Source organism: Lactuca serriola, chromosome 5 (genome assembly GCF_051521515.1).
Source record: "Lactuca serriola cultivar US96UC23 chromosome 5, Lser_US96UC23_V15, whole genome shotgun sequence".
Taxonomy (NCBI): domain Eukaryota; kingdom Viridiplantae; phylum Streptophyta; class Magnoliopsida; order Asterales; family Asteraceae; genus Lactuca; species Lactuca serriola.
Genome location: NC_136412.1, coordinates 285,098,521 through 285,126,084, shown reverse-complemented (window position 1 = coordinate 285,126,084; position 27,564 = coordinate 285,098,521). Strand labels below are relative to the sequence as shown.

Genomic DNA, 27,564 nt, shown 5'->3' with positions numbered 1-27,564 from the left:
ACGGCCACAATGCCGGCCCACCAGTAGGAGTTGTTATTAGAAGATTGTCTTTGTGATATCATCTTGGTTTGATACTACCTGGTATGTTATGTGCTAGCATGATCTGTTTTATGTGATAGTATAGAGATCGGTTGTTAGGACCGAAGGGATGTGCAGACACCCCAGAAATGTCTGACAGTATATGATGATGTGTTTGCATGCTGGCTTGTTATGTTATATGCGATAGAGGTAGTGGGAGGGGACTAGTCCCCGAGGATCGGTTGTCAGGACTGACGGGTAGTCAGCACCCCAGAATGGCTTGACACGGGTAGGACGGCACTCCAGAATGGCCGCACGGGTAGTTGGCGCCCCAGAATGGCCATACCGGGTAGTCAGGCACCCCAGAATAGCCTGACAGTATTTGTGTTATGTGTTTGCATGGTATGTGGTAGGTTGGGGGAACTCACTAAGCTTTGTGCTTACGGTTTTCAGATATTGTTTCAGGTACTTCCTCAGCTAAGGGAAAGGAGCAGGCGCGGTAGCGGCTCATCACACACGCACTCCTTGGTTCCGCAATTATGTGTTTTACCTGGGATTGATACTCAGATATTTTGAATGTTTATCTGTTATGGATTTTAAACTTGGTTGTTGATGTGAATTGGTTTAACTAATCAATGTTTTAATTGTTAATGTTTCCTAAAGTAATGTCTTAAAAACGAAATTTTTAGACGTGAAATTTGGGACGTTACAGGATGCCAATGTAACTCAACAACATTCCATTTTTAATGAGTTAGTTCCATGGAAAAAGCAGTTCCCAATACTTGGTATGAGGTTCAAAGATCCATTCTAATTAAAAACAATGTTATACAACTATGTTGTTACGAACGGGTACCAACTTTTCTTAGAGAAAAATGATAGGAAAAAATTGTTGGTTAAGTGTTGCAAGGGTGAGTGTACATTCAGGTTGTGGGCATCTTGGATGAGTGATGAATCAAGCTTCCAAATTAAGTCTTTAAAGTCAGTCCACAAATGTGCAAGGAGCTACAAGTTAGGGTCCATGGTCACTTATGCTTGGATAGGGAGTCATTATACAAGAGAGTTCTTACTTAGACAAAAGATGAGTGTTAAAAAGCTAAGAACAGTTGTGTCACAGAAGTTTGGTATTCATGTTAGTGTTGGTCAATGTAGGAGAGCTAAAAAATATGCACCCCAACTAATAGATGGTACCCAAGTTGAACATTATGCAAAGTTATGGTCGTATGCAGAAGAGATTAGGATATCAAATCTAGGTAGCACTGTGAAAATTGATGTAAATCGTATGCCAGATGGGAAGAAATACTTTAGTAAGTTCTATGTTTGCTTTGATGCACCGAAGAAGGAGTGGAAGGAGGGATGCAAGAAGATAATAGGTTTAGATGGCTGTTTCCTTAAAGGGATCTGCAAAAGGGAGTTATTATGTGTTGTTGAAAGGGATGCAAACAATGAGATTTATCCTATTGCATGGGCAGTAGTATGTGTGGAGAATAAGGAAAATTGGAGGTGGTTTTTGGATTTACTCATTGATGACTTGGGACTTAACTTAGGCTATGGATACAGTGTAATATCGGATCAACACAAGGTAATTTAATTGTTTGTAATTAATTTTGCTATCTATTTGCATCCTTATTCACTATATTTGGAATTTGTTAACAGGTTTTGATTAAGGCTGTGAAAGAACTCCTTCCATATGTAGAGCATAGGCAGTGTGCCAAGCATATTAGCCAAAACCTTAGGAAAATGTATAGTGGTGCCCAATATGAAAGCATATTCTGGAAGGCATGTAAAGTAACAACAGAGGTAGATTTTAAGGTTTCCATGAAAGAGCTTAAAGTGCTAGACCCAAGTGCTTATCAGTATCTGATAGACAAAGACCCCAAAACATGGTCAAGGGCCTACTTCCAACCAGGAAGATGTTGTGATGCTATGGAGAATGGAATGTCAGAAAGTTTTAATGTTGTGATTGTTGATGCTAGGAAGAACCCAACTATCACCATGCTAGAGGAGTTGAGGATGTATATGATGGAGAGGGTGTTCAACAAGAAATGCAAGGGTCTAGGAAGGGGCAACCAAATTTGTCCAACAATTAGAGAAATAGCGAATGAGATTAAGAAGGGTCTAAGACATTACCAAGTTTTACCTAGTGGACTAAATCAGTTTGAAGTAAGAGGAACTACATATGCTTATGAGTTGGATCTTGAAGAAAGAACTTGCTCATGCAGGCTTTGGCAGCTTAATGGAATCGGTTGTGTCCATTCTATTGCAGCTATTAGTTTTATGAATAGGGATGTGGAGTCATATGTGGACAAAATGTTTTGTAGCATCACTTACATGAAGGCATAAAAGTTTAGGTTAACACCTATGAATGGAAGTATTTTGTGGCGTGCAACTGATTACACCCCACCTTTACCTCGTGTTCGTAGAACTATGCCTGGGAGACCTGCAACTAAAAGGAAAAGGGATGTAACTAAAAAACCCAACCCAGTCAAGTAAAAAATCAAAGAAAACTACCCAAACACAAAACAAAGGTAAGGAACAGGTGAAGGTATCTAAGGCTGGGAAAAAACAAAAATGTAGCCTTTGTAAGATTGAAGGACACAACAAAAGAGCTTGTACTTTGACAAGGCCTCCTAAAATCAAAGCTAGAAGAAAAACAAAACAGGTAAATAAGTATTTAAATGGTTAATCTTTACGATTTCTTTTTAAATTTCTAATAATGTTTCATATTGGTCAATCAGGGTGTAGCTGAAGCACTCAATGAGGATGATGAAGGTAATCAAGCTAATGCAATGAATGAAGGTGATGAAGTGCATGAGGGTGATCAAGCAGTAAATGATGATGGAGGAGCAGTAAATGATGGTGCAGAAGCATTCAATGAGGTGCATGTGCAACAAGACTATGATGAGGTGGAACTCACTCCTTTGGAGTTTGATGCATCAACAAATAAAGAACCTAGTCAGGTTCATGTGCAAGAACAGGAGGCTAGAGAAACACCAGTTGCAACCCTATTGAAGAAAATTAGGAGGAAGAAATCTGAAAGGATTATCAAGTTGAAGTTGGGCAAGAAAGTTGGTGGCGTAGATGCACCTGGGAATTCAGAAGCTAAACCTGTTACTCTAGAAGAACTTTAAGTGTTTGTTTATGTGATAGGAACATGGTATGTAGTGTGAAATGATGTTTTTTGGTGTATTGTTTTTTTTTATGAAACTGCTATTAACTATGTTAGTTTGTATGAAACTATGTTGGTTTATGTGATGTGTATTTTGTGTTAAATAAGTTGGTAGTTATTTTGAGCTTTTTGTTGTGTTTATTTGAAGTTGCATGCATGACAAAGGACTTGTCTGGTTAAACTACATGGCAAGGGAATATATTTGCATATATAGATAATTTAAAATTGTCATTGATTATGCCCTTATAAGTTGGTTGTTATTTTGAGCTTTTTGTTGTGTTTATTTGAAGTTGCATGTATAACAAGGACTTGTCTGGTTAAACTGCATGGCAAGGGAATATATTTGCATATATGGATAATTTAAAATTTTCATTGATTATGTCCTTATGTACCACGTGTGGTCAGTGGTCCATATACCCTTACTAACCCTTACTTTTCCATATATACCCCTGCACATAACTCTAAAGACAATGCACTTTTAAGTGGACCAAGTGAGTTCCTTATGGCCGACAATGTGGTACCCACACTTTAATTTTTAAAAGGAGCACATGCATATTATAAAATTTAGCAAGGTATATCACAACTAGGATCTTTCATATCATTCATTGAATCTACACAAAGTCATTACAATGGTTCCCATGTACTGCCATCCCATTACATCTACATTCCATTACATCTAACATCCCATACACACACTGATTAAACAAGCATTCAACCAAAGACCTGACTATACATTACAACTAGGATCTAACCATGACCATGTACCCATACACCCATATACCCATACACTTCGCAAAAAAGCAAACAACTTTTAACATCCACCCATACATTTTCCAAAAAACTGGTTGGAATTATATACCATCAACCATAAACACCTATTTGATCAGCTGCACTTTTCAAGACCATTTCAACCACATGTAATAACTACAATTACCATAACAAAGATCCCGCACTTCAACATTTTGTTTTACTTCATCAACTCGATCACCTGTGTCTCAAACACTTGCTTATCTACTTTCATAGCTTGCTACAGCTTAACCAATTTCTTTTGAACCTTCGAAACTTCACTAAACTCTTCTTTCCTTTTAAGCTCAAACCTCATCTTGCGAAGCTGTTCTTTGTAGTAACCCTCATCCATTTCTTTGTCTTTCCACATAAAGAACTTGCATTTTGGACCTTCAACTGACTGATTAAAAGGGAAAACCAGAGTTAGGGTTAGGGTTGCAATTAATGAAAATGTGTACATTCCCAACTCAAAATAACAAATACGGTGTAAGTAAACAAAATGAATACTCACCAAAGAGTTTTTGCAGTTCCAAAACCTACGAGCTACATTATCGTCGGTCCAGGCAGTCCTTTCCATGCCTGTTGCGTCTTGACAATCACAAGGTGGACAAGGGTCATCATCACAAAGGTTTCCAACACGTAGGAGGTTGATCAATCAACTGGAAGAGGCAGACATTGTTCTGATTTTATCGATTGAGTGTAGAGTATCGGGAGGGAGGCACTGACCTAATTTGACAAAGTATCGTCGATGGTTCAATATAAGGTTCAATTAAGGAAGGTTTCCACGTTAAAGATGACATGGTCAAATGCTTGTCCACAAAAACCAATACACGTCAGCGATGACCCTTAAACTGGTAACATTTTCTCTCATTCCTTTAATTAGCCGGTATTTACTAACATTAAGGATCAATTAAGCACAAAAAAAACTTTAGTGACTAAATATACAACAAATTGACAAAACATTAACGTGCTACAATGTCAAAAACTCACATGATTAAAACGGAGTTGATAGTTTGAGTGTGTAACTACTTCTCCGTACCCCCTAAAAGTTGAAGCACACGACATTCAATTGCCAAAAATAATACATGTACAAACCATTATATGCTACATGTGTCGCAATACATAATTTTCATACAAACAAATGAACTTGCTTCTTGCAGCAAAAAAAAATTTTTTTTCTGTTTAAGGTTATTTCACCCCTTAAAATTCGTATCATAAAATCCTAGGGTTAAATCTGGGAATATATGTAAATTCCTCCAAAATTTTGGGCGCCCATATATTATATCTACAATCTACAATGAATGCAAGATTTGTGTTAGTGTTGCAAATCCCACCAATGAAAGAAAGATAAACGGTTAATTATTTGACTTGGTCAAAAGCATATAGGCTTTTTTCATTCTGAGCCACTCTTGCATTTTTCAACACCAGAAGAATCACAAAAGCACCAGATTTTCTCTAATCTGCTAATGGAAAAAAACAAGGCAATAACCATCGCAATTCTTTCTTTTCTTTCTCCTGGCTAAGTAAATGGCCATTCTTTTTCTCTTTAAACCACCTTTTTTCCTGTATATTATCCTCATCATCATGTTTCCATGGATGTTGAAAGCTTACATGACCGATGCAGACGCTTTGCTTAGAATCAAGAAATCTTTGAATGATCCTGAGCCTCTTGATTCTTGGAAACTCGGAACACAGCCGTGTGATGAAGTAATAAGATGGGTTGGTCTTGTTTGTACAAATGGGATCGTTTCTAATCTTCATCTTAAATCAATGAGTCTGTCTGGTAATATCGACTTAAATGCCCTTTCGCAAATGCCAGGCTTGAGAATCATTTCCCTTGAAAACAATTCTTTCTCAGGCCCTATTCCGGAATTCAATAAGCTTGGATCTTTGAAGGGTCTTTACCTGTCAAGGAACCAATACTCCGGCGAAATCCCGCCGGATTACTTCGCCAACATGAATTCCTTGAAGAAAATATGGTTCGATCGAAACAAATTCACAGGTAAAATCCCTTCTTCAATTGCTCAACTCCCGAACCTTTTGGAATTACACCTCGAAGAAAATCAGTTTTCCGGCCAAATTCCACCCATCGGTCAACGGAGTTTGCAGTCGCTCAACCTTTCGTATAATAACTTGACCGGGGAAATTCCAACGGGTTTGATAAGATTCGATGCATCGTCTTTTGAAGAAAATCCTGGGCTTTGTGGGGCGAAATTTGGGAAGGTGTGTCATATTAAAACTCCACTTACCGCTGCTAAACGAAAAGAAAAACCATCTAAAAAGTTTCTAAGGATAGAATACCTACTCATGCTTGTGTCTCTCATAATTCTTGTTCTAATGGTTGTCGGAATCTTCGTATTGGCGAGGAGGAGAAAAGATAATTCAGAGACGATTGGGATCATGGAGAGAAATAATCTTGAAGGTTCTGTAGGTTTAACGATTTGTAGTATCGGCAGACCAGAAGCTATTCCGGGGCAGCAAGGATTTGGAGCAGGTCAGGCGTCGTTATTGGCAAAAAAGAAAGCTGCAGCTGTCGATTTGATGTTGTTAAACAACACTAAAGGAGTTTTCCGGTTGTCGGATGTGCTGAAGGCCGCTGCAGAGGTGCTCGGAAATGGCTCGCTGGGGTCATCATACAAAGCCACCATGTCAAATGGGATGACTGTGGTGGTGAAGAGACTGAAAGAAATGACTTTGATCGATAAAAATGGTTTCGAAGGTGAGATGATGAAGCTAGGAAGACTCAACCACCCAAACATCTTGTCGCCACTAGCATGCCATTATCGGAAACAGGAGAAGCTCTTGATTTACGACTACATTCCCACCGGAAGTCTACTTTACTTATTGCATGGTAATTAGCATCAACCTTTGCAGAATTATTAATTTGTTTTACCTAATTTGCAGATATATAGATAGATGAATTCATGATTCATATCTTTCAGGTGACAGAGGAGAGAGGCACGCCGAGCTCAACTGGTATGCTCGGTTGAAAATCATCCAAGGGATCGCACAAGGAATGGGCTACATCCACACCGAACTTGCCACATTAGAGTTGCCTCACGGCAATCTGAAATCGAGCAATGTACTTATCGGCCCTGGTTACCAGCCACTAGTCGTGGATTTCGGTCTGCATCCCATGATTGATAAACACTACGTCGCAAATGCATTAGCAGCTTACAAAGCTCCTGAGGCAGTAGAAAATCGTCAAGTGTCACCTAAATCCGACGTTTATTGCCTCGGAATCGTAATTCTCGAAGTCCTCACCGGAAAATTCCCTTCGCAGTACGTTAACAGTGGCCAAAGGGGAACAGATGTGGTTCAATGGGTAAAATCGGCGATGGAGGAACGTCGGGAGGTGGAATTGTTGGATCCGGAGATCACCGGATCGAGTAAATGCATCGGTGAAATGAGAAAGCTGTTACATATCGGTGCAGCTTGTACGGAAAGTGATCCGGAGTACCGAGTAGACATTAGAGACGTAATTTGTAGCATAGAGAATATTCAAGGCGGAGACGAGAGAGCGATTCAGATGGTTTCATCGTTGGGAGATAGATACGACGATGCAGCGAGTACGATATCGGATGCTTCGTATTTGTCGTTCGCCGCTGAGGCTAAAACCGGGAACAACGAATTGGCCCAACGGAATAACGATACTTTTGGGTATCGAGTATCCTAATTAGTTATTAGTATGTGAAATCGAAATCGAAAGATGTCCCCAAGATTTGTAAATATCATTGGGCCCATGGTTTCCTTCTGGAGCTGTGCTAGTGCTATCCGCCTGCAACAATGGATGCTCCTAGCTAGGGTTAGCCTTCGGATGTGATAATTAGAAGAAAGGAGGAAGGCAGTTAGGCAATGTACTTTATATCTTTTTCCTTCAAATGATAGGAGCAGGTGTGTTTTCGAGGATGAACAACCTTCAAGAGCTTTTATTTTATGGGCCTGTCATGGGCCTTCGGCCCACTCAACAGTCGACACCATTTGAAAATTTGGGCTTGATACTTTGAATCAAGTGGACAATTTTTATTAACAGACTTAAAATGGGTTGATTTTCTAACGTATATTTATTGAATGTTACAACTGATTAATTAACACATCAAATTATAATTTGAGTATTATATGATTAAAATTAAATATATTATAATTAAACTATTTAAAATAGAATAATCTAAAAAACTATAGAAAGTTGGATATATTTTGTATGACTTTGGGTGTGGTTCAGTCTACTTAAGTTTCAGTTTTGTTTTTTGTTTTGGTTGATTTACTTTTAGATTTAGATGAATAGATGGAATTATATATTTTTGTGTTCGATAAAGAAAATGTGAGATGGTGATTATGAAAGAAAAGAGGCAGAGGGGAATTAATGATAGATCATTTGATTATATTAATTAGGAAAAATGGATTGCAAATTGCAGCTGTAAATCACACGTGCACAGCGGATTCAGAGAGATACTCTCTCCATTCATGGAAGAGGAGTAGCAGAATCTAAACCTGCACCTGCACACTAATTAAAATTGACAACTAATACACAACACTCTTTGTTACTCCCCATAAGCCGATAGCACATAACCCACCTTTACATCCATTGGGACCACAAAAAAAATCAATAAACTTTAACATGATATACAACAAAGTAAGTTTATTTAATATAATGTACAACAAACTGACAAAGTACATTTAAAATATAAAAATGTGAAAAGATGTCATTCGGCTCATATACATGTGATCTTATCATAAAAAGTCTCTTTAGATGAGATTTGATTCATGGGAAAACCAAAAGTTTATACACTTTTTTTCTTAATGGTAAAACCAAAATTTAGTCTTAGGCTATTCATTCGACCATATTAGACGATTATACTATAACTATACAATTTTAATTTTTTGAATTTTAATAAATAACCAACAGCTTTGCAAGTATATATCGTGAACTCGCGTGTATACTAAGCCATGAAAAAACCCAAAGGAAAAACCATAATGCTTCAAAGAATGCTCGTTATGCAACAAAAATGCCACAAGAATATTCTAAAAAACAATAATAACAAATAGAGAAATTAAATATCATCTTACTTTTTGATCCTACCAATCATCCTACCCATTTAAATGATAACATGTGTTATATTAGTATCTTAAAACACCATTAAATCTCATTAAATAAACATTAAATGTTACACATGTCACCATTTCATTGGATATGAGGATATATAGGAACAAAAAGTAGAAGAATATTTAATTTCTCTAACAAATAAGATGTTATATAATTGGTGCTGATGTAACATTTTGTTCCCTATCAATGCATTGTTGGTTCTTTGTTTAACAATAAAAAGTATCTTGCATTAACTTTATATTTTTTACTTTTAATATATGATAGATTACTATAAAATAAATTGCTACATAATAGTGGAAAGTATGGAACCATGTCTTTTCACCTCTAATTAACTACTATATAAATTTTTTAAAAAAAAATGATAAGTCATTGATATTGACGAGGTATTCAAGCTCTTATACTGAACATTGATAATGCGTCAAACACTTATTGACATTTCAAGTGAGTGTTGTGAAAATATTGTTGTAGATGATTCCATTGGAGAATGTATATTTTAGTTGTTATTGAAATATTTTTCATGTCATAGGGTTGTGTGTATCGTCTTATCGAACACTTCCGTATCCCTCGACATGTTATTCTAGCTTTTTTGGGATCTTTTAAGCTGTTTTTTTTTTTCTTTCTTAGAAAGATATCTTCGTGTCGGGGAAGTGCGTGTGTTGGGTTACTGAAAGCTTCATATGTCTCGACATGTGTATCCTTGCTCGTTTTGGGATCTTTTTAAGGTGATTGTTTGATTTGTTAATATCTATTGTGAAGGTAGTGATATGTTTATTTTTGAGAAGGCAAATATGGATGAGCATATCTAAATCTACTCCCACTCATGTCTATAAATAGACACAAATAACCTCATGAGTTAATAGTCTCGTTAATGATAACCCCTTGCATAGATTATATAAATAGGACCGCAAAAATTAAGTATATCACAAAACAACACACGAGTTTGATTTGTCTTGGTTGGTGAGCCTCATGATTTCGCATTTCTTTTCGTGGTTACTTTTGAACATACTATTCGTATCTTATCTAATATCTACATGAACATACCACATTATGAAATAGTAGGTTTTTATTTTTAGACATATGTCTTTAGATATACCCGATCATGAAGACGATGAAAGTTATTATATCACCAAATATATCATTAGCGTGTTATGAGAAGACAAACAAATAGGTTAAAAAGAGTTCACTAGGGCGAATAAGAACATGAATGTGGATTTGAAGTGTCCATTTAATATTTAGAGATGCATGAGAAGAAGAACAAACAACTTATAAATGATTAATGTCTTTGTAGTCAACATACGATAGAACATTTGTGTGTTATAGGATGCTCGAAACGAAGATTACATAAAATCTTCAGAAACTTTGATATTCTCTCCTCCTAGTGGATAATCTATACAAATAACATCCAAAAATTCAACTAAAATGCGATAAAATTTCGTACATTTTTAGTGAGTGGAACTTGATCATTAAGGCAATGACCATATTAGTGATTGAAACTTGATCTCCCTCCTGATATTCGAGAAAAAGTCTTTTTTGAAAATGTATTCTTCGATCATTTTTGTTTTTATGTAAAATTTCTATTATTATTGCTCTTGGTAGTTTTCATCTCTATAATTGAAACAAACAACTAAAGAAACTTAAATGACCATACAAAAAACGTTTTATATATATAAGACTAATGAGTCGTTGATTTATCTTAGTTTTTTCATCTGTAACTAATGGACATATCTTTAATGATGCTCGTATCCCCAAATTCATCATTACTCAATCGTTCTTTTGAACTCGATGATCATAGAACATTGAGGAAGAATGTAAGTATGTAACATTCTCGGCGGATGATAGAGTTCTAAATTGAATACATTATAAGCTACATGTTTGCTTTCTCATACCTTAGTCTTCATATTAAACACATACACGTATGTCATAGCTGAATACATATATAACCTCACGATTGACAACAATAAGTATTTATGTATTCATGGTTGACTGAGTACGTCACGAATGTACACAAATTATTTCTCATGCATGTTTAACTATTATATTTGTTAGCGACAATTGAAACTAACTTAAACAAATCACACGAAAAAATAAAATGTCATTGTGAATGTATAGCTGAGGTTCTACATGACATAAAGAACCTTAGAGAGTTCGTAAAACAATTTAACGTGACTTGTGGTTATTTTATTACAATGTATAAAATGTTGGTGATTTTCGTGTCACTATTTCATTTTATGTAATTAGAACTAACATGTAAGCTAAGGGGCTTCATAATTTGTACTATAATATATGTACGGGTTTGTGCGGGGTGCACGCATGTATAAGATCGAATTAGAAGCCGGTTCGACGACAAGTCAGGGTCTGGAAGCAGTGCCCCTGGGTCCGAGGTTTCCAAAGGGGCAACGCCCCTAGCGGGGTCCAAGCCATGGCTGGGGTCCCACTGAATTCTTGAGGATGATTGTGGTAAAACTAACAAAATTCGTCAGTTTTGGAAACCCTTGATTTATCATTAAATTTCGGATTTCCTGACTTGCTTCTAAAGCAACCCATAACGGTTAACCGTAAGAGGCAAACCCTAAATCTTGTTTATTATATAAACGACTTTTCTCTTTGAGAAGAGATACACAATCATTAGCTTAGTCCTTAATATTTTTTTTGTTTCAAAATAAGTTATTTTTGTTTTTATACTCATTCAGTACTTATGAATATGAGACAATCATTGATGAAGTGTGTGGGGTTGTTGATGTTTATGTGTAACGTTTCATTTTCACAACAAAAAATTTTCTTTTTTAAATAAGGCAAAAGTCCCTGATTATAAATTTATTATTAAGAAAAAACGTTTATTCCAAAATACATTTATCGAAAATCAGAGTAATATAAGAAATATGGAATCCTCAATACTATTGATGAATGTATACAGTCACGCCTTCGCCTTCCCACGATCAACGATAGAACCTGAAAACATAAACAACTGGGTAAACATAAAGTTTAGTGAGTTTCCCCCAAAATACCCGATACGACAAACGCATTATCATGCATAACGGACCCACACTCATCAGTCTGGAATACCTTGGCCTAATCAGTCATCGGACTAGAATGTCAACATGCAATATGTCCAATTAGTCATCGGACTAGAATACCCAGGGTTTGTCGACATGCCACCTTAACCCAACCGCTCTTCTCGAACCTCCATGCCTACGACTTACAGCCGACCCGTACTAGGTATCTTGGCCTACAACATATAGCAGGACCACCTCAACTTATCCTACCATCATATGACTATCCCACGTAAGATGTCGTGAGAAAAACCTAAAGAAATCATTCATAGGTATTGAATGAGTACAAAAACAAAAATAACTTATTTTTGCAACAAAAAAATATTAAGGACTAAATGTGTACAAAATGATAAATATATTACCATATTAAGTCATTTTTACCGGCTAACCTGGAGTAGCCGGTCATCGGGACTAAATGTATACAGTTTAACAAGTTGAAAGAGTAAATGTGGACGAAAAAAAAATCAGTGATTAAATGTGTAAATATCAAATAATATATGATATTTGTATTAATAAGTCTTTAAATCAAACTTGATACTTATCGATTAACTGAACCATAAACTCAAACTCATATATCTGTTAAATGAACCGTAGCCTTTTCTTAGTAAAATAATTATATCCTGTTCATATAAAATACATGATTTCCATGAATCTTATAAATTAGGAAAGCTAAAGTTTGTCTAAAAAATCTTCAACCATGCTCAGATATTTATATTTTTCCATCCAAAAACATATATCTTTCTGTTAGAAATTAGAATCATTCCAAATAATGTAGCGTATATTTTTAATCTCATTTCTTTTCTTTCTTTTTTATTTTTTGTCGTTCATAATTAATGGTGTGAGTAATAATATATAAATTTTATATCTTAAAAATAATATTCTAACATAAAATATTAATAGTATTGAATAATGTAATTTTAAAACCTTCACGAATTCCCTTGGATTTAATTATTCCAGCAGAATCGTTTGTATTTCGATTATTTTTTAAGTCTCTTGGATTGAAGTCATCTTCTTCCCCGATCTCACCGACCTTAACGAATCACAAAAGCTAGAAACAAATTATATACATTTTATCGATACAAAGATCCAACCCTCCTTTTAGATTTTCGTTTTACCACGCTTTTTGAAACAAAAAGTACTTCCTTTTTCTTGATTACTGTAATGGAACCGGTGGTGAACGACGGCGCCGCCGAACAGATTATCCTCCGATGGGATGCCACGGCCTCGGAAGACGCCAGGGTCCGTATGATCTTCGACGGGGATCGGCAAGAGATTGAGCGTTACTTGCAGGCCGTCGATCAAATTCAACGATCCATGGACTCAACTACACTGTCGGATGATGACCAGCAGTCAACAAAAGTCAACAATGCAATCCAGATCGCCATGGCTCGTCTCGAGGATGAGTTTCGTAATATACTCATCACCAACTCTACTCCGATCGAGACCGAATCTGTCACCGAGTCGATCTCTTCAACTCGCTTGACTACCAGAACCAATAGCTCCCGCAGTGAGTCGCCGGAAAACGATGATTGCAGCAACAGAGGGGAAGACGACGCTGTTTCCAGAGATGGCTCTTCTTCCTTTCCGGAACGCAGTGCGACATTTGAGAGCTGCAGATCTATGACCAGCATTCGCGAGCAAGATCTCATACCATCGGAAAGCATTGCTGATCTCCGATGCATCGCCGAGCGTATGTTCACCGCCGGTTACTCTAGAGAGTGCGTGCAGGTATATGGAAGCGTACGGAAGTCCGTGGTGGATGGAAGCTTCAAGAAGCTCGGTGTTGAGAAACTGAGCATCGGCGATATCCAGAGGCTGGAATGGGATGCGTTGAACACCAAAATCGGAAGGTGGATACGCGCTGCCAAAATCTGTGTTAGAGTCTTGTTCGCAAGCGAGAAGAAACTCTGCAAACAGATCTTCGAGGATCTCGGAACAGCGGCGGATGATGCTTGTTTCATGGAAACAGTTAAAGGTCCGGCGATTCAGCTTTTTAACTTCGTGGAAGCCATTAGTATTAGCCGTAGGTCGCCGGAGAAGCTGTTCAAGATCTTGGATTTACACGATTCCTTATTGGATTTATTACCTGACATTGACGACGTTTTTGATTCTAAACCAGCCGAATCAATCAAAACTCAGGCGACGGAGATACTCTCCAGATTAGCGGAGGCTGCTAGAGGCATGCTATCGGAGTTTGAAGGTGCAGTTCTTCGAGAACCTTCTCGTGTTCCTGTCCCCGGTGGAACCATTCATCCATTAACGAGGTATGTAATGAACTACATAAGCTTGATTTCAGATTACAAGCAAACCCTAGCAGAATTAATCGTCTCCAAACCTACAACCGGATCTAGATACTCTGATGATTCCACTACTCCGGACATGGATTTCACCGACCACGAAGGTCAATCACCATTAGCCCTCCACTTAATCTGGATAATTGCGATACTGCAATTCAACCTGGAAGGAAAATCCAAACACTACAAAGACAATTCCCTAGCTCATTTGTTCATCATGAACAACGTCCACTATATCGTTCAAAAGATCAAAGGTTCATCGGAGTTGAGAGAGATGATCGGAGATCAGTACCTGAGAACTCTTACCAGGATCTTCAGACAGGCAGCTACAAACCACCAACGAGCAACCTGGGTGGGAGTACTGCGGTGTTTGAGAGACGAAGGATTACACACCACCAAAACTTTCTCATCTGCTGGGGTTTCAAAGAGCTCTCTGAGAGAACGATTCAAATCGTTCAATGCCATATTCGATGAAGTTCACAGGACACAATCGTTATGGCTGGTACCCGATGAACAGCTTCGTGAAGAGCTCAGAATTTCCATATTGGAAACATTAATTCCGGCTTACCGGTCGTTTCTTGGGAGATTCAGGAATCATATTGAGAGTGGGAGGCACCCTGAGAATTACATCAAGTACTCTGTTGAAGATCTTGAGACTGCTGTGTTGGATTTGTTTGAAGGATATGCAGCTTCACAACACTCGAGGAGAAGATCACAGTAAAAGGGAGTGTCGGATATTGTAGGATATCATTCTTTGATTATTTTTTGAGTAAAAGAAAGATGAAGCCTCATAATCTGTTAGCACGTTGTATGTTATTTCATCACTTTGTTTCACTTTTCTTGTTAATTATTAACATGAATACTCATATTTAATAAAACTTGCATAACTGCTTTAGTATGCCTTTTTTTATGTTTTTGTTTAGTATTTATATGTATGTGGTGTTGTAAATACATGAATATGCGTCTTTGAAAGTTGGATTTTATAAACTAGAAAAAGGAGTAAAGGAAAATGACATGCAATACCAAACCCAAATGTAAAAGACTTCTCAGTCTTGTTTGTTGTTTTGCGCCAAATTTTATTTCAACAACCCCTTTCATTAGTGATTTTAACGTCACTTAAAAAAATCGTGTTAAAGTAGATTTATACTATGACGTATGATTTATGTGGTGCCGTCTGTGTAACATCGTCAGAACCTAGACGTTTTTGTTATTTTTAATGATTTTTTTGTAAATAAAATAAAATAGATATAAGTAAATAATAAAAAGTTATAAGTATAACCAACAAAAAGATAATAAATAAAATATATTATAAGTATGATGATATCATAGATAAATTAGAAGTTTCCTAGAGTAAAATTGAGAAGAATATGATTAAGAACCAAAGTTTCTAAATCACGAAAGTTAGGCCTTGTTGACTAAATAGGACTTGAATGTTAACAAAATGGTGGAGAATGGTCATTTATAAAATTTCTTAGTTGCTAGTAACATATTTAGTCATATGGTGGCCAATGTGCAAAAACTAGAAACTTGAGGGGCTTAATGTTCAACAAAACAAGTATATAAGCAAGTTGTTTTCTTTCATCTCTTGTTCATGACGTTTCAACCATAAGAAAGCTTCATCATGACGATTTCACCTCCGCACATGGTGATTTAAAGCTCTTATTAGAAGTCATTAAAGCTTAGGTTAATGAGAATAGAACAAATCAATAGGAGAGAGAGAGAGAGAGAGAGAGAGAGAGAGAGAGAGAGAGAGAGAGAGAGAGAGAGAGAGGATCATAAATATCTATTGGGAGGGTGAAGTGGATGTTGGAGTTAATTGGGTGGCATAAATAAACGAGGTTTGGTGGAGATGGATCCAAGTTGTTCTCTATGTTCTCGAGTTCACGATGAGAGAAGTAGTGGAGAATGGTCATTTATGAAATTTCTTATGTTGCTAGTAACATATTTAGTCATATGGTGGCTAATGTGCAAAAACTAGAAACTTGAGGGGCTTAATGTGTAACAAAACAAGTATATAAGCTAGTTGTTTTCCTTCATCTCTTATTCATGATGTTTCAACCATAAAAAGGCTTCGTGATCATTCATCCTCCATTACTCGCCTAAACTAAGAAACCTTAACCCCAACCTTCTTTGCATGTCGTGAGCTCATTTTGGTACTTTTGTGATCTTTAAAGGGAGAATAAGGAAGTTTAGTGCAAGAATCAGCAAGCAATCCGCCTCCACCCCTTGTGTTTACTCTCTAGATCTTTGGTGGGCTTCATAGTTCCATTCTTGTTAGTGTTATCTCATAGATCTAGATGTTTTGGGCACATTTTGGACTCTTGTTTGTGTTTGGTAGGTTAGAAGAGCTAAAGTTATCAACTTTATGACTCATCTATGTCCCTTGGGTATTATATCTTTCAGATATAGAACCTTGTGGTAATTTGTGAATTATACTTGGGTTTTAGGTCATATTTCTCCATATTTGACCTAACTTGGGAAAGGACATGCATGTCCATAAAGTTTGGATTTTTATGGACCTTTAGGGGTCCTAGAAGCATTCTAGAGAAGATAGGTTAAGGGCTTAGTGGATTAAGGGTTGAATGGATTAAGAACGTCATTTCAGTGTCGCCATGGCATGGCGGGTAGCTACCACGGTGTATGGACTGAAGGAAAGCCACGATTATTTTGTCTGTTAGCTACCACGACATGGCCATTGGGGGTTACAACGTGGAGATTGGCTGAGGCCATATTGACTGTTTGATTTGGATTTTAATCGGGTTTAGACCTGTCGGCCACGACGTGGAGGTCGATTGTTATGACTTTGACTTTGACCTTGTTGACTTTTGACCAAATTGCTTTATTTAGAAAGTGGACTAGGGGTTCACCTTGTGTGGTTGATTAGGTTGTGTTTAGAACGTGTACTTCTGTTGTGAGAGACGATGTTGATTTCGTCTGTGAGGTGAGTCTCTTTAATGTATTCGTAGGTCGAAGGCATTAATGTCGGCCCACTGGATTATGTTTATTGTATGCTAGCTAGACATGTCAATGGGGCGGGTTTGGAGCGAATCGCCCTTGATCCAAACCCTTTAAAAAAATTAAAAACATGACCTGCCCTATTCAAATAACCCTCAGGGTTTTGAATAATTGAATCCATACCCGTATCCACCGAATCAACGAATACCAGACTTATTAACCCGACCCTTTTTCAATATTACAATTTCACAATGTTGATGTGTGCCACAAAGTAATATTTATCAAAAAAGATAAAATGTCTACTTAAACAATATACACATTACTTAATACTCAAAATTTAATACAAAGAGAAATTTCATCAAATGACCAAAGGGAAGGAGGTGTTTGAACATTTTGACCATGAAAATTTGAGTTTTGTAAAATGACCAAGGGATCCGCAGAGGGGGCTCTGTAGAAGCCTTTTACCTTCTGATGAATTGGAATAGTAACGAGGAATTGAGGTGGCAGCGGAAAAAGACAAAAAAATAAAGTTTGTTGCATACTTCATCAGATGGGGCTTTGGTAAAGGTTGTTGAGGCTCTACAGATCTATTCTTCATCAACATACCTCTTTGAGGAATTGTTCTTCGGCTAACCATGACAAAAATCGGGATTTCATTACTGTTTCTTATCAATTAACCTAGGAAACACCCTAAAAAGCATATAATTGATTCAATATAAATCAAATACCGAGGGTTTCATACAATTTCAAATAATAATTATTTTAGTGGTTAAAAGGGTGTTGTGGAGAAAAAGAACAAGTGGATGAACTTATGAATCAATTTATGTGATATTTTTTAATCTATTTTCCCTAGAAAAAGACGGAGTCCGAGGGTGTATTTTTTACAACAATTTTGACGGAATGGAATCTCGAATTCTAGTTATGTTAGAATGGAATCTCGAATTCTAAGTCAACTTAAACTGTGAATTCCCAAACACATCACATAATGATATGTCGTAATTTCACTTAACTATGATTTTGGCTATTTAATTACTTTTTTTTTCAACTTTTTCAATTGAATGGAATCTCATACTTTCATTTATCTATGATTATGTTGGAATGTACATCAAATCAATATATTAGAATAAGGTTATGTTTTTTGAATGGCCGGTTAGTGGTTAGAAGTTAGTATCTCACACACACACACACACTCATGGCCACTTAAAATGTAGCAAGGTTGTTAGAAAGTATCGTTTTTGGGTTCTGATTGAGTTTGTGTTTTGTTTGTATGTGTCTTGTTTAGGACCACTCATAATCATTAAATTTTGTAAGGGTATTTAATCATAGGATTTGATAATGTGTATTCTTTTGTCAGAGACATGAGCATTGCATATATTAGATGATGAAGATAATTGTGTTATCACAGAATGGTAGTCTTACATATTGTAATTCTCGTATGATGTTCGTCTCACAGAATGTCATTCTCAAAAGAATGATTGGAATCAAATCAACTTTGGACCATTGAAGAAAATCAAGTGCATTTGTTCAAGAATTGTATATTTAAGCATGCCATTTTTTAAACAAAATTGCAAAAATGGTCCATATGGTAGTCAAAATATGTGGTTTTGGTCCAAAAACATTTGGTGGTGCATCACTGGTCTAATTTTGGATACTTTGTGTAGTTTTGGTCCCTATTCCGTTTACTTTAACAACTTCGCCATTAACTTCTTTAAAATGATAGTTTTACCCTTTAGGATCATTTTTGCAACTGTCTTCTTACAAAACTACAAGAACCATTTGTGCATCTCTCCTTTTTAATTTTATTTAATTATTATACATTAATTCTTTTAATTAATTCTTGTTTTTTATTTTTAAATTTTTTTATTGGATTATTATATATTAAAAACTATTATTTTACTATATAACATTTATATAGGGATGTAAACGAACCAAAAAAACACGAATAAGGGCTTTGATGTGTCGAAATGGTGTCGAACTCAGAGAACTGGATAGTTTAGATCAAATAATTCAAGAGTTAATTAAAGTTATAACAGTAAAGTAAAAAAAGATTGTTCTTATTTAAACTAAATTAAACTAGATTTAACGGTCAGTTAATCACATAGAACTAAAGAGCTAAACGAAAACAATAGATAAGAAGTACTTCCACTAGAATACGAATCCCCCAAGTTTATATGTTTGATTTATTAGAAGTGCAATGGATTAATGAGTTGATTACCGAATTGTAATATGACTAGTTATCCTAGTCAGATTTCCTAGTACTAATAATTAATGAACAACTAACTCAATAGTCATGCAATTAGTGAACACATAATTAATTAAACATATTCAAGTTATGAAGGATATAATCTAGTGATTTCTTGTCAATGGTCATCACAATCAATCGAAGCATAACATGGATATCTAACTCTCTAACACAGTCAAAGTCACCGATTAATATTACCTAACCCTAGGATATGGTCAATCTCTAGTTCTAACAGTCTAATGGTCATAAACTAATTAAGATTCAAGTTAATGTAATTAGATCGATCCTCTCAACTAAACATCACTCAACAATAGGCAATAAAAATCATAACTTTAACATGAAAGGTAAGGTGATCAATTGAACACAAGTATTAACCAAATTCACATAATACAAATAACAAAATCAAAATATATCAACGAAGGTTCATCAAGATCTAATGAAAGTAAAGGTTTTTACACCATATTTAGTAAACTAAAGCAGAAAAACATCACCAAAAGATTGCAAGACACGATCATCAAGCAAACTCGAACTGAAATCTCGATACAATAGCACTTGACTCTAAAAATCCATGCCCCAATTGAATTTCTATCTTCAAAATTGACCCCTAGATTGTTTATGGACTTCAAAACGAAGTAAAACTTGTCTCCACAGGTTGCCAAAGCCCAAATAATCTTCTATCAAAAACATCTATTTTGGGGATTTTAATTATAATAATTATTATTATATTTTAATAATCTATCCATATCTTATGGGTGTTATAGTGGTGTTGTCTAAAATATGTTATCTTTCAAATATTTAAAATAAATTAGGATATGTGAGGCGGGTGGGATTTTTTTGGGTTTTTTATTTAAAATAATAAAGAAAACAGATAAAAACAATTAAAAAAATAATTAAAAAATTAGTAATGCAATAAAATAATACTTTTTAATATATAAATATTATATATTTAATATAATATTTATTAGAATATTATAATTCAATAAAAAATAATTAGTTCAATAAAAACGGAATTAAAAATAATTGACTATAAGAAATTAATAATCTAATAAAGTAATATTTTATAATACATAATCATCAAATAAAAAAGAACTAATCCAATAAAATAATTAAAGGAAAAAGAATTAATTAGAATAAATTAATAATCGTTCTAAAAATATTTATTAATGTATAAATATTATATATTAAAAATAATATTTTATCAATATATAATAAGTCAGTAAAAAATAATCAATCTATTAAAAACAAATTAAAAAATATAATTAACAGAAATTAATAAGCCAATAAAACTATATTTATTAATATATAATTATTATAAATTAAAAATAGTATTTATTAATATCTAATAATCCAATTAAAAAATTAATCCTATATAAAAAATAGATTAAAAAATAATTAGTTAAAACAATTAATGTATAATAATTAAATAAAACTAAAAATAAGAGATGCAAAAATGGTCCTTGTAGTTTGGTAAAAATACATAGTTATATAAATAGTCTATGAGAGTAAAATTGTCATTTTAAAAAAGTTAACAGTTAAACTGTTAAAGTTAACAATATAGGGACAAAAACTGCATAAGGTATCCAAAATTGGACCAGTGATGCACCATCAAACGATTTTGGACCAAAATCATTTACTTTTGACAACCATAGAGACCGTTTTTTTCCATTTTGTCATTTTTTTAAGAATTTATTTCATTTTTTATGACATTCTGTTAGAATATGATAATTGTATTAAAATGTATAAGACTATTATTCTGTAAGAATATGTATATATCTACATTCAGATGTCCATGAATATACAAAGATCGTGTTATTTTTCAACTAATGTTTCAAGAAATTAATTTAATTAAAATATGTATTCTGTCAAAAATATATATCATGACATTTTTATATAATATCATTCTAACATAATGTCATTTTGACAAAATAAAATTGGATATAATTAAAAAATTATGTTAGAATTAAAATTGAATTAGCTAAAAAATTCAGAATTTTTAAATCAAGAGAATTAATTATCCCAAAAAATATGAAGTTTTTTTTTAAATAAATTTATCTTAATAACTAAAATACTTTTATAGTGAAATTAGATGATGTTTTCTATTATATTTAATTTAATAATATTTATTAATCACTTTCTTAAAATAACTAAAAATCAATCTTATATCCACACAATAGTTAGTTAGAATATAATAATCTAACCCTATTAATTAGTTAAAAGGATGTTGCTTGTATTGATAAGAAGTTCAAAACAAAGTTATATGATCTTAACCATAGAACGAACATCATAACTGTTAGATCAAAACATCAATTAAGATTTATAACAATTACTTGATGGTTACATACTGTTATAAAAGTCATGCCACCTAATGTATCAGATGAACTTTAGGGAGTGTTTGGGATTCCTTTTCAAAGGGAAAATTCTTTTTGTAGAAAACCTTTTTCCAAAAGACGTTTAAAAAGTGTTTGGTATTTCTTTTGCTTTTCCAACCTTAAGAGTTCAAAAAGATACAAAAAGTCACGGATGTATAACTTTTGCAAATACTAGTTTTTATGCTTTAGTAAAAGTTGGTTTTAAAAGTCATTTTCCACTTACCAAACAATTTTTGGACTTTTCTAACTCGCTGAAAAAGTTAAATTTTCAAAAAGTTGATTTAAAAAGGAAAAAAAAACACCCCTAAAACTGAATTAGGTTGTTAGATCCTATAATTTGGTTTTATGTTAGAATTCATCCTAATATCAATAAATAATTATATTATGTTTGGATATTTACCTTAAAGTTATATTTTGTTATTTAATATGAAATTGAGACCTTGTATTTGTTTTAATACTATACTATTTTGGAATAGAATTACAAGTCTCTTTTATGTTAGAATGTTAGAGAACATGGCATAATGACTTTAAATCTTATATGACTTATAAAATAGATAACAAAAATGTTGTTTTGTAGTATGTTTAAACAAATTAATATTTTTAAGTTAATAATAAAAATATAAAAAATTATGATGAAATCATAATTAATTGAAAAATAAATTATAAAAAAATACGTACATATTAATAATTATTTAATTAATCTACTTTAATAAATGAAGATTTTTTTTGCCACTTGTCACATTTTTATTCAATTTGTCAAGTGTTATTTTGTGGTTATTTTGAATTAATTTATATTCCACATGTCATTTTATGGTTTTTCTATTTTATTAAATTCAACATAGTATTTAAATACAATAATAAATGCATATTAATTTTTTTAATGAACTTTTTTTAATTTTCAAAATTACTAAATTAAAGCTTCATTATTCTATATTTTTCTCATTTTTCTTATAAATTCAAACTGTCAAATGTTTAGAATTTTATATTTATTTTTTTCTTTTAAATAAACCTATATAATACATGGATCTCATATCTAGTAATAAATTATATAATAACTTAGTAATATACTAATTTAAAAGCCCTTGTGAGCAATAGTTTATATTTCCTTTGTTCCTATTGATAGATATTTTTTTAAATACGTCTGATTCCACCGCCATTATAACCAATAAAACGGGGATTAATGTGCATCTCCACCACTTCATTCCTAGAAAAACCACCGCCCACTGCTCATATGCACAACCTCTTCATACCAATACCCAGTTTATCTCAATGTGTCGCCTCCTTTCCCACTATCTATCTTCTCCATTGTTCCTCACATATCTCGATGGTCAGTTTTTCTATCGATTCATTCTCATCGTCACTGTCTACTTCTTGCTTTCTCCGTTGTTACACAAAAAAGCAGTCGGCTTCAGAGAGTAAACATCCCATAATCTGTTCTCCCGGTAAATCACCGCACACCCTCATAAACTTGTTGTTGTTTGTCTTAGTTCTCCATTCGTTCCTCGATCCACAGCTGCAGTAAAAAAGGTATACTCTTCTTCTTCCCTGATTCTCTGTTTTCATGTAATGGTTACACTTTCATAAACACCATTTTTTGGTGATAGGGCTTGATTCGCCAACAATGGTGATTTCCCCACACTCACTCATGCCTTTAAATAGATTTTTATGTCTATGGTATCTATCACTTCAATCTTCAGCTTTCAGATTACATTATCTGAGCCCTAATTTCTTCCCTATTTTCGATTCTGGAATATGCAAACGTAATTGATGTGCACAAAAGTACACACTAATTTTAATATTTATAACCTAACAAACTTAGACTATCTATGCACTTATAGGCAGTGTACCTAGTCAGATTACAGTATAGCTTAGGTAAGTCGGGTGTCGATCACAGGGAACGGTGGATTAATTTAATATATTTGATTATAGGTTATAGATCACACGGAAATAATAAAGAAAATGGTTTAATAAATCTCAAACTAACAATTAACAACTCTCGATAAACTAACAGGAAAGCATATCTCTTCAGGTACTTTGGTTTAGATAAATTACACCTTAAAACATAGACAATTGCATACACAAATTCATTTATTCAATGTTCACCGATTCCTAAAATGATTAGATTCGCGTTCACTATAACTAATCCTTTAGCAAACAAGTCAATTTAAACAGTGATCAGTTGATTAAACTAACATGCTTCCTAGTGTTCAGTTCGTATCAAGCAAGACTTGTAAATATAATTAATCGAATTACTAATTCAATTTAACCTCTTGTTGATGGTCATCAAACAAGGCTCACACATTAACTTACTTATTCTCAAATTAATTCTGGTTTCACATTCGTTATTTCTAGTCTTATAATCTCGATGGTCATCAAAAATCATAAGAGACAAGCAAATCAAGCATATGTTCATACAACTTAATTCACTTAACAATTAACAGAAAATAATCATCATTAACACATGAGGATCTTTTAACAAGCTTGGCAAGATAAATTAAACACAAATAAACTATTCAATATAGCAATTAGTCTAATAATCAAAGCTTCATTCAATCATAAACGCAAAGTAAAAGGTTTTTACACCCAAATCAGAAACTAAATACAGAAAAGTACCACAATGGAATGCTAAACATGGTCACGTCAGCAATCCATATGATAACCGACATGTATCCGCTCTCCAATCCTTCCGATCTCCGCTCCCGTTAGCTTAACGGCCTTCCGGCCGCCTTCTAGACCCTCAAAACGGCTTAACAGAAGTTAATTGTCGACTAAATTAGGTTAGAAGTCGCCTCCAATTGATCTGTGGAATTATCTTTAAATATACGAACCGACTCGTCGAGTCAAGTGGTGACTCGTCGAGTCCCTCTCACATTCCCCGTATTGCGATAACTCTCTGGGATCCCCAGTCATTATCTTCTCGATTCTTCGATTGAACTCGCCGAGTAGACGATCTGACTCGCCGAGTCGATGCCTTTTTCAGTGTTTTTCTTCTTTATTCCATTCTCAATCTTCTAACTGTTTCTCCCGCTTCCTTTCGCTTCCGAGCTTCATCTTTGGACTGAAAAACATAATTTAACACTTTTAAGTACCTTTTGTCCATAATATGCGATAATTAAGTTAACAAATGAATACTTAATATGAACTAATTATGCACATATCAAAATACCCCACACTTGTCTTTTGCTTGCCCTCAAGCAAAACTGAATTTTAACACATTAGAATTATGTATAACAACTCCAATCTAACCCAGCCATTATGCCAAGACCGCAACGCATGCATTTGTGTCTAAAATTTTCCTAATAACCCCCCCATATTCCAAATACTCACAATCCTCATAAACATTCACCCACTCACCACGAACTATGCTCATTTTATGCAACCCTCCGAATCCATCCGCAGAAAACCTCTTTACCCTCAAGCTATTTTTAATTGAGCAACCCAAGCATACATATTCTAGAATTACAACTTTTCGATACCATTATGGAGCTCTTTTGAATTCTTCACTTTCTGGATAATTTGATCTTTGATATCTTTGAATTCACCACCTTTATTGTTTGATTTTCGGGTATCTTCAATTTTTTGAATTTCTTGGAATTTTGATCTTTTGATCTTCACTTTATTTGCTCCAAAATTCCTATAACTTTTCATGCAATTCTTTTTTTTTTTTTTCATGTATTTCTCAATATATATTTTTTTTCACTCAAATCCCTACATGCTTAAGCAGGGGCGCTCAATCTCAACCTTTATTGGCTAATGATAAAAATTTTCCTGGATACATTTCAGGTTTAGGCTGCTAAACATATTGCATCCCTCAGGCTGAGCAAGATTGTGTTTTTATCTCATGATTTCACTGAAATAAGGAAGCCACAAATGCACTAGAACGTGTATAGGTTCAACTAAACATTTGGGTTATCATGCAATTATCAACACAACTCTAACATGGAATCCTAATTTTTTTTTTTTTTTTACCAAAAATTTCTAAATAAATCCTAAGTAATACTTTTGGTATGCAAAATTTTAAAATTAACCTAAATTAAGACTCTAGATTTTCTATTATGTAACCAACCCCCTACCCTACACTTATTTGATGCAATGCCCTCATTGCATATTATGCCATAAAAATAAACTAAAGAGGGAATTGAAACAAACTCCTCTGGAATAGCAGTCGATAGGCTGATCACTCTCATTTAAGCTCCAACTTTAATCAACTTTAGACATGGTAACATCTCATCCATGCCTTGGGTGTCAAAACTCGTGTGGGTTGCTCCAAATACACGGAAATCAGTGTAAGATCTTCAAGAATGGATATGGAAGAATAAGTGAGCAAGTGGAACAAGTAGCAGCATCAAATCAGCAGTCCGTCGGTATAACATTTGAACGACTCGTCGAGTCTTATGGTGGACTCGTCGAGTACCAGCGCGCCTTCTCAGAATATGTAGAAATACAAGGCGACTCGTCGAGTCAGCTTAGTGCACTCGTCGAGTAGGCCACTGAACGAAAAAACTTGGTATTTTGCAACTGTTTTATCCTCTAAAAACGTCTCTAACTCTTCCCCATGTTTAGACTCAATTGCTCATACCCCTAAGGACCGGACTCGACACTTTGACGTTAAAGTTCCACCTCCTTGACTCTCTTTCTCACTTTGATTCCATGACTCTAAACCCATTTGAAGCTAGTACTCCTAATCCAATTCTGAAAGCATCTGAAGGGTAAAAGTTTTGCAAAGATCTAAAACATCAAGAGCATCAACATGGAAAACAAAATTTAAACAAACTAAAAATAAAAATAAAAACTCACTAAAATAAATAAAAAAAAACAAAATAACTAAAAAGGATATCACGATCACTCGACTTCGTCGAAATTAAGTTACAATTGTTGATTAAATCCCTTGCATGCAAGAGGTGGTTTGTGAAAACAAAAACTTTCGGGACCTGTCAGACTATTTCCTTTGTTTTCTTTGCAACATTAACTAAAAGTAGAACAAGAAGTGACCAAACTAGTCAAGAACAGCAAGAGCTCGGTCTTCCACTTAACCACCACGACACGCCTTGCTATACTACGCCTCATAGATCGAGTTGGACAAATCAACAAAGTAGTAGACTAAACAAGTCAAGAATTCCCTAATCGCTTGCAATCTCGAAACCCATGCAAAAAGTAAAACCAAACAATGTGTATGATCACGAATTCCTGCACATAGCAACAAAAACCTTCCCAACAAGTGACATAATATCATCGAAAATAAAATAAAAATAAAAAATAAAAAAACTAACTAAACACAAATAACGAATAATCAAATAAACTAAATTAATTGAAAGCCGTTCCCCGGCAACGGCGCCAAAAACTTGATGTGCACAAAAGTACCCACTAATTTTAATATTTATAACCTAACAAACTTAGACTATCTATGCACTTATAGGCAGTGTACCTAGTCAGATTACAGTATAGCTTAGGTAAGTCGGGTGTCGATCACAGGGAACGGTGGATTAATTTAATATATTTGATTATAGGTTATAGATCACACGGAAATAATAAAGAAAATGGTTTAATAAATCTCAAACTAACAATTAACAACTCTCGATA

General features: G+C 34.4%; 3 protein-coding genes across 3 annotated transcripts; all 3 read left to right on the top strand.

Annotated features, from left to right (window-relative positions):
- Window positions 1–1,096: 1,096 nt before the first annotated feature.
- On the top strand, window positions 1,097–2,358 carry LOC145050585 (uncharacterized). The gene is made up of 2 exons (XM_078998811.1): window positions 1,097–1,597; window positions 1,672–2,358. Exons 1-2 carry the CDS (start codon window positions 1,097–1,099, stop codon window positions 2,356–2,358), a joined length of 1,188 nt encoding a protein of 395 aa, XP_078854937.1.
- A 2,853-nt stretch (window positions 2,359–5,211) lies between these two features.
- On the top strand, window positions 5,212–8,014 carry LOC145054522 (pollen receptor-like kinase 3). Its single transcript, XM_079002741.1, has 2 exons — window positions 5,212–6,821; window positions 6,913–8,014. The coding sequence occupies exons 1-2, from the start codon at window positions 5,498–5,500 to the stop codon at window positions 7,644–7,646; spliced, it is 2,058 nt and encodes a 685-aa protein (XP_078858867.1). The 5' UTR covers window positions 5,212–5,497; the 3' UTR covers window positions 7,647–8,014.
- Window positions 8,015–13,049: 5,035 nt separating this feature from the next.
- Window positions 13,050–15,328, top strand: LOC145054521 (exocyst complex component EXO70A1-like). Its single transcript, XM_079002740.1, has one exon. The coding sequence runs from the start codon at window positions 13,286–13,288 to the stop codon at window positions 15,137–15,139; it is 1,854 nt and encodes a 617-aa protein (XP_078858866.1). The 5' UTR covers window positions 13,050–13,285; the 3' UTR covers window positions 15,140–15,328.
- Window positions 15,329–27,564: the final 12,236 nt, after the last annotated feature.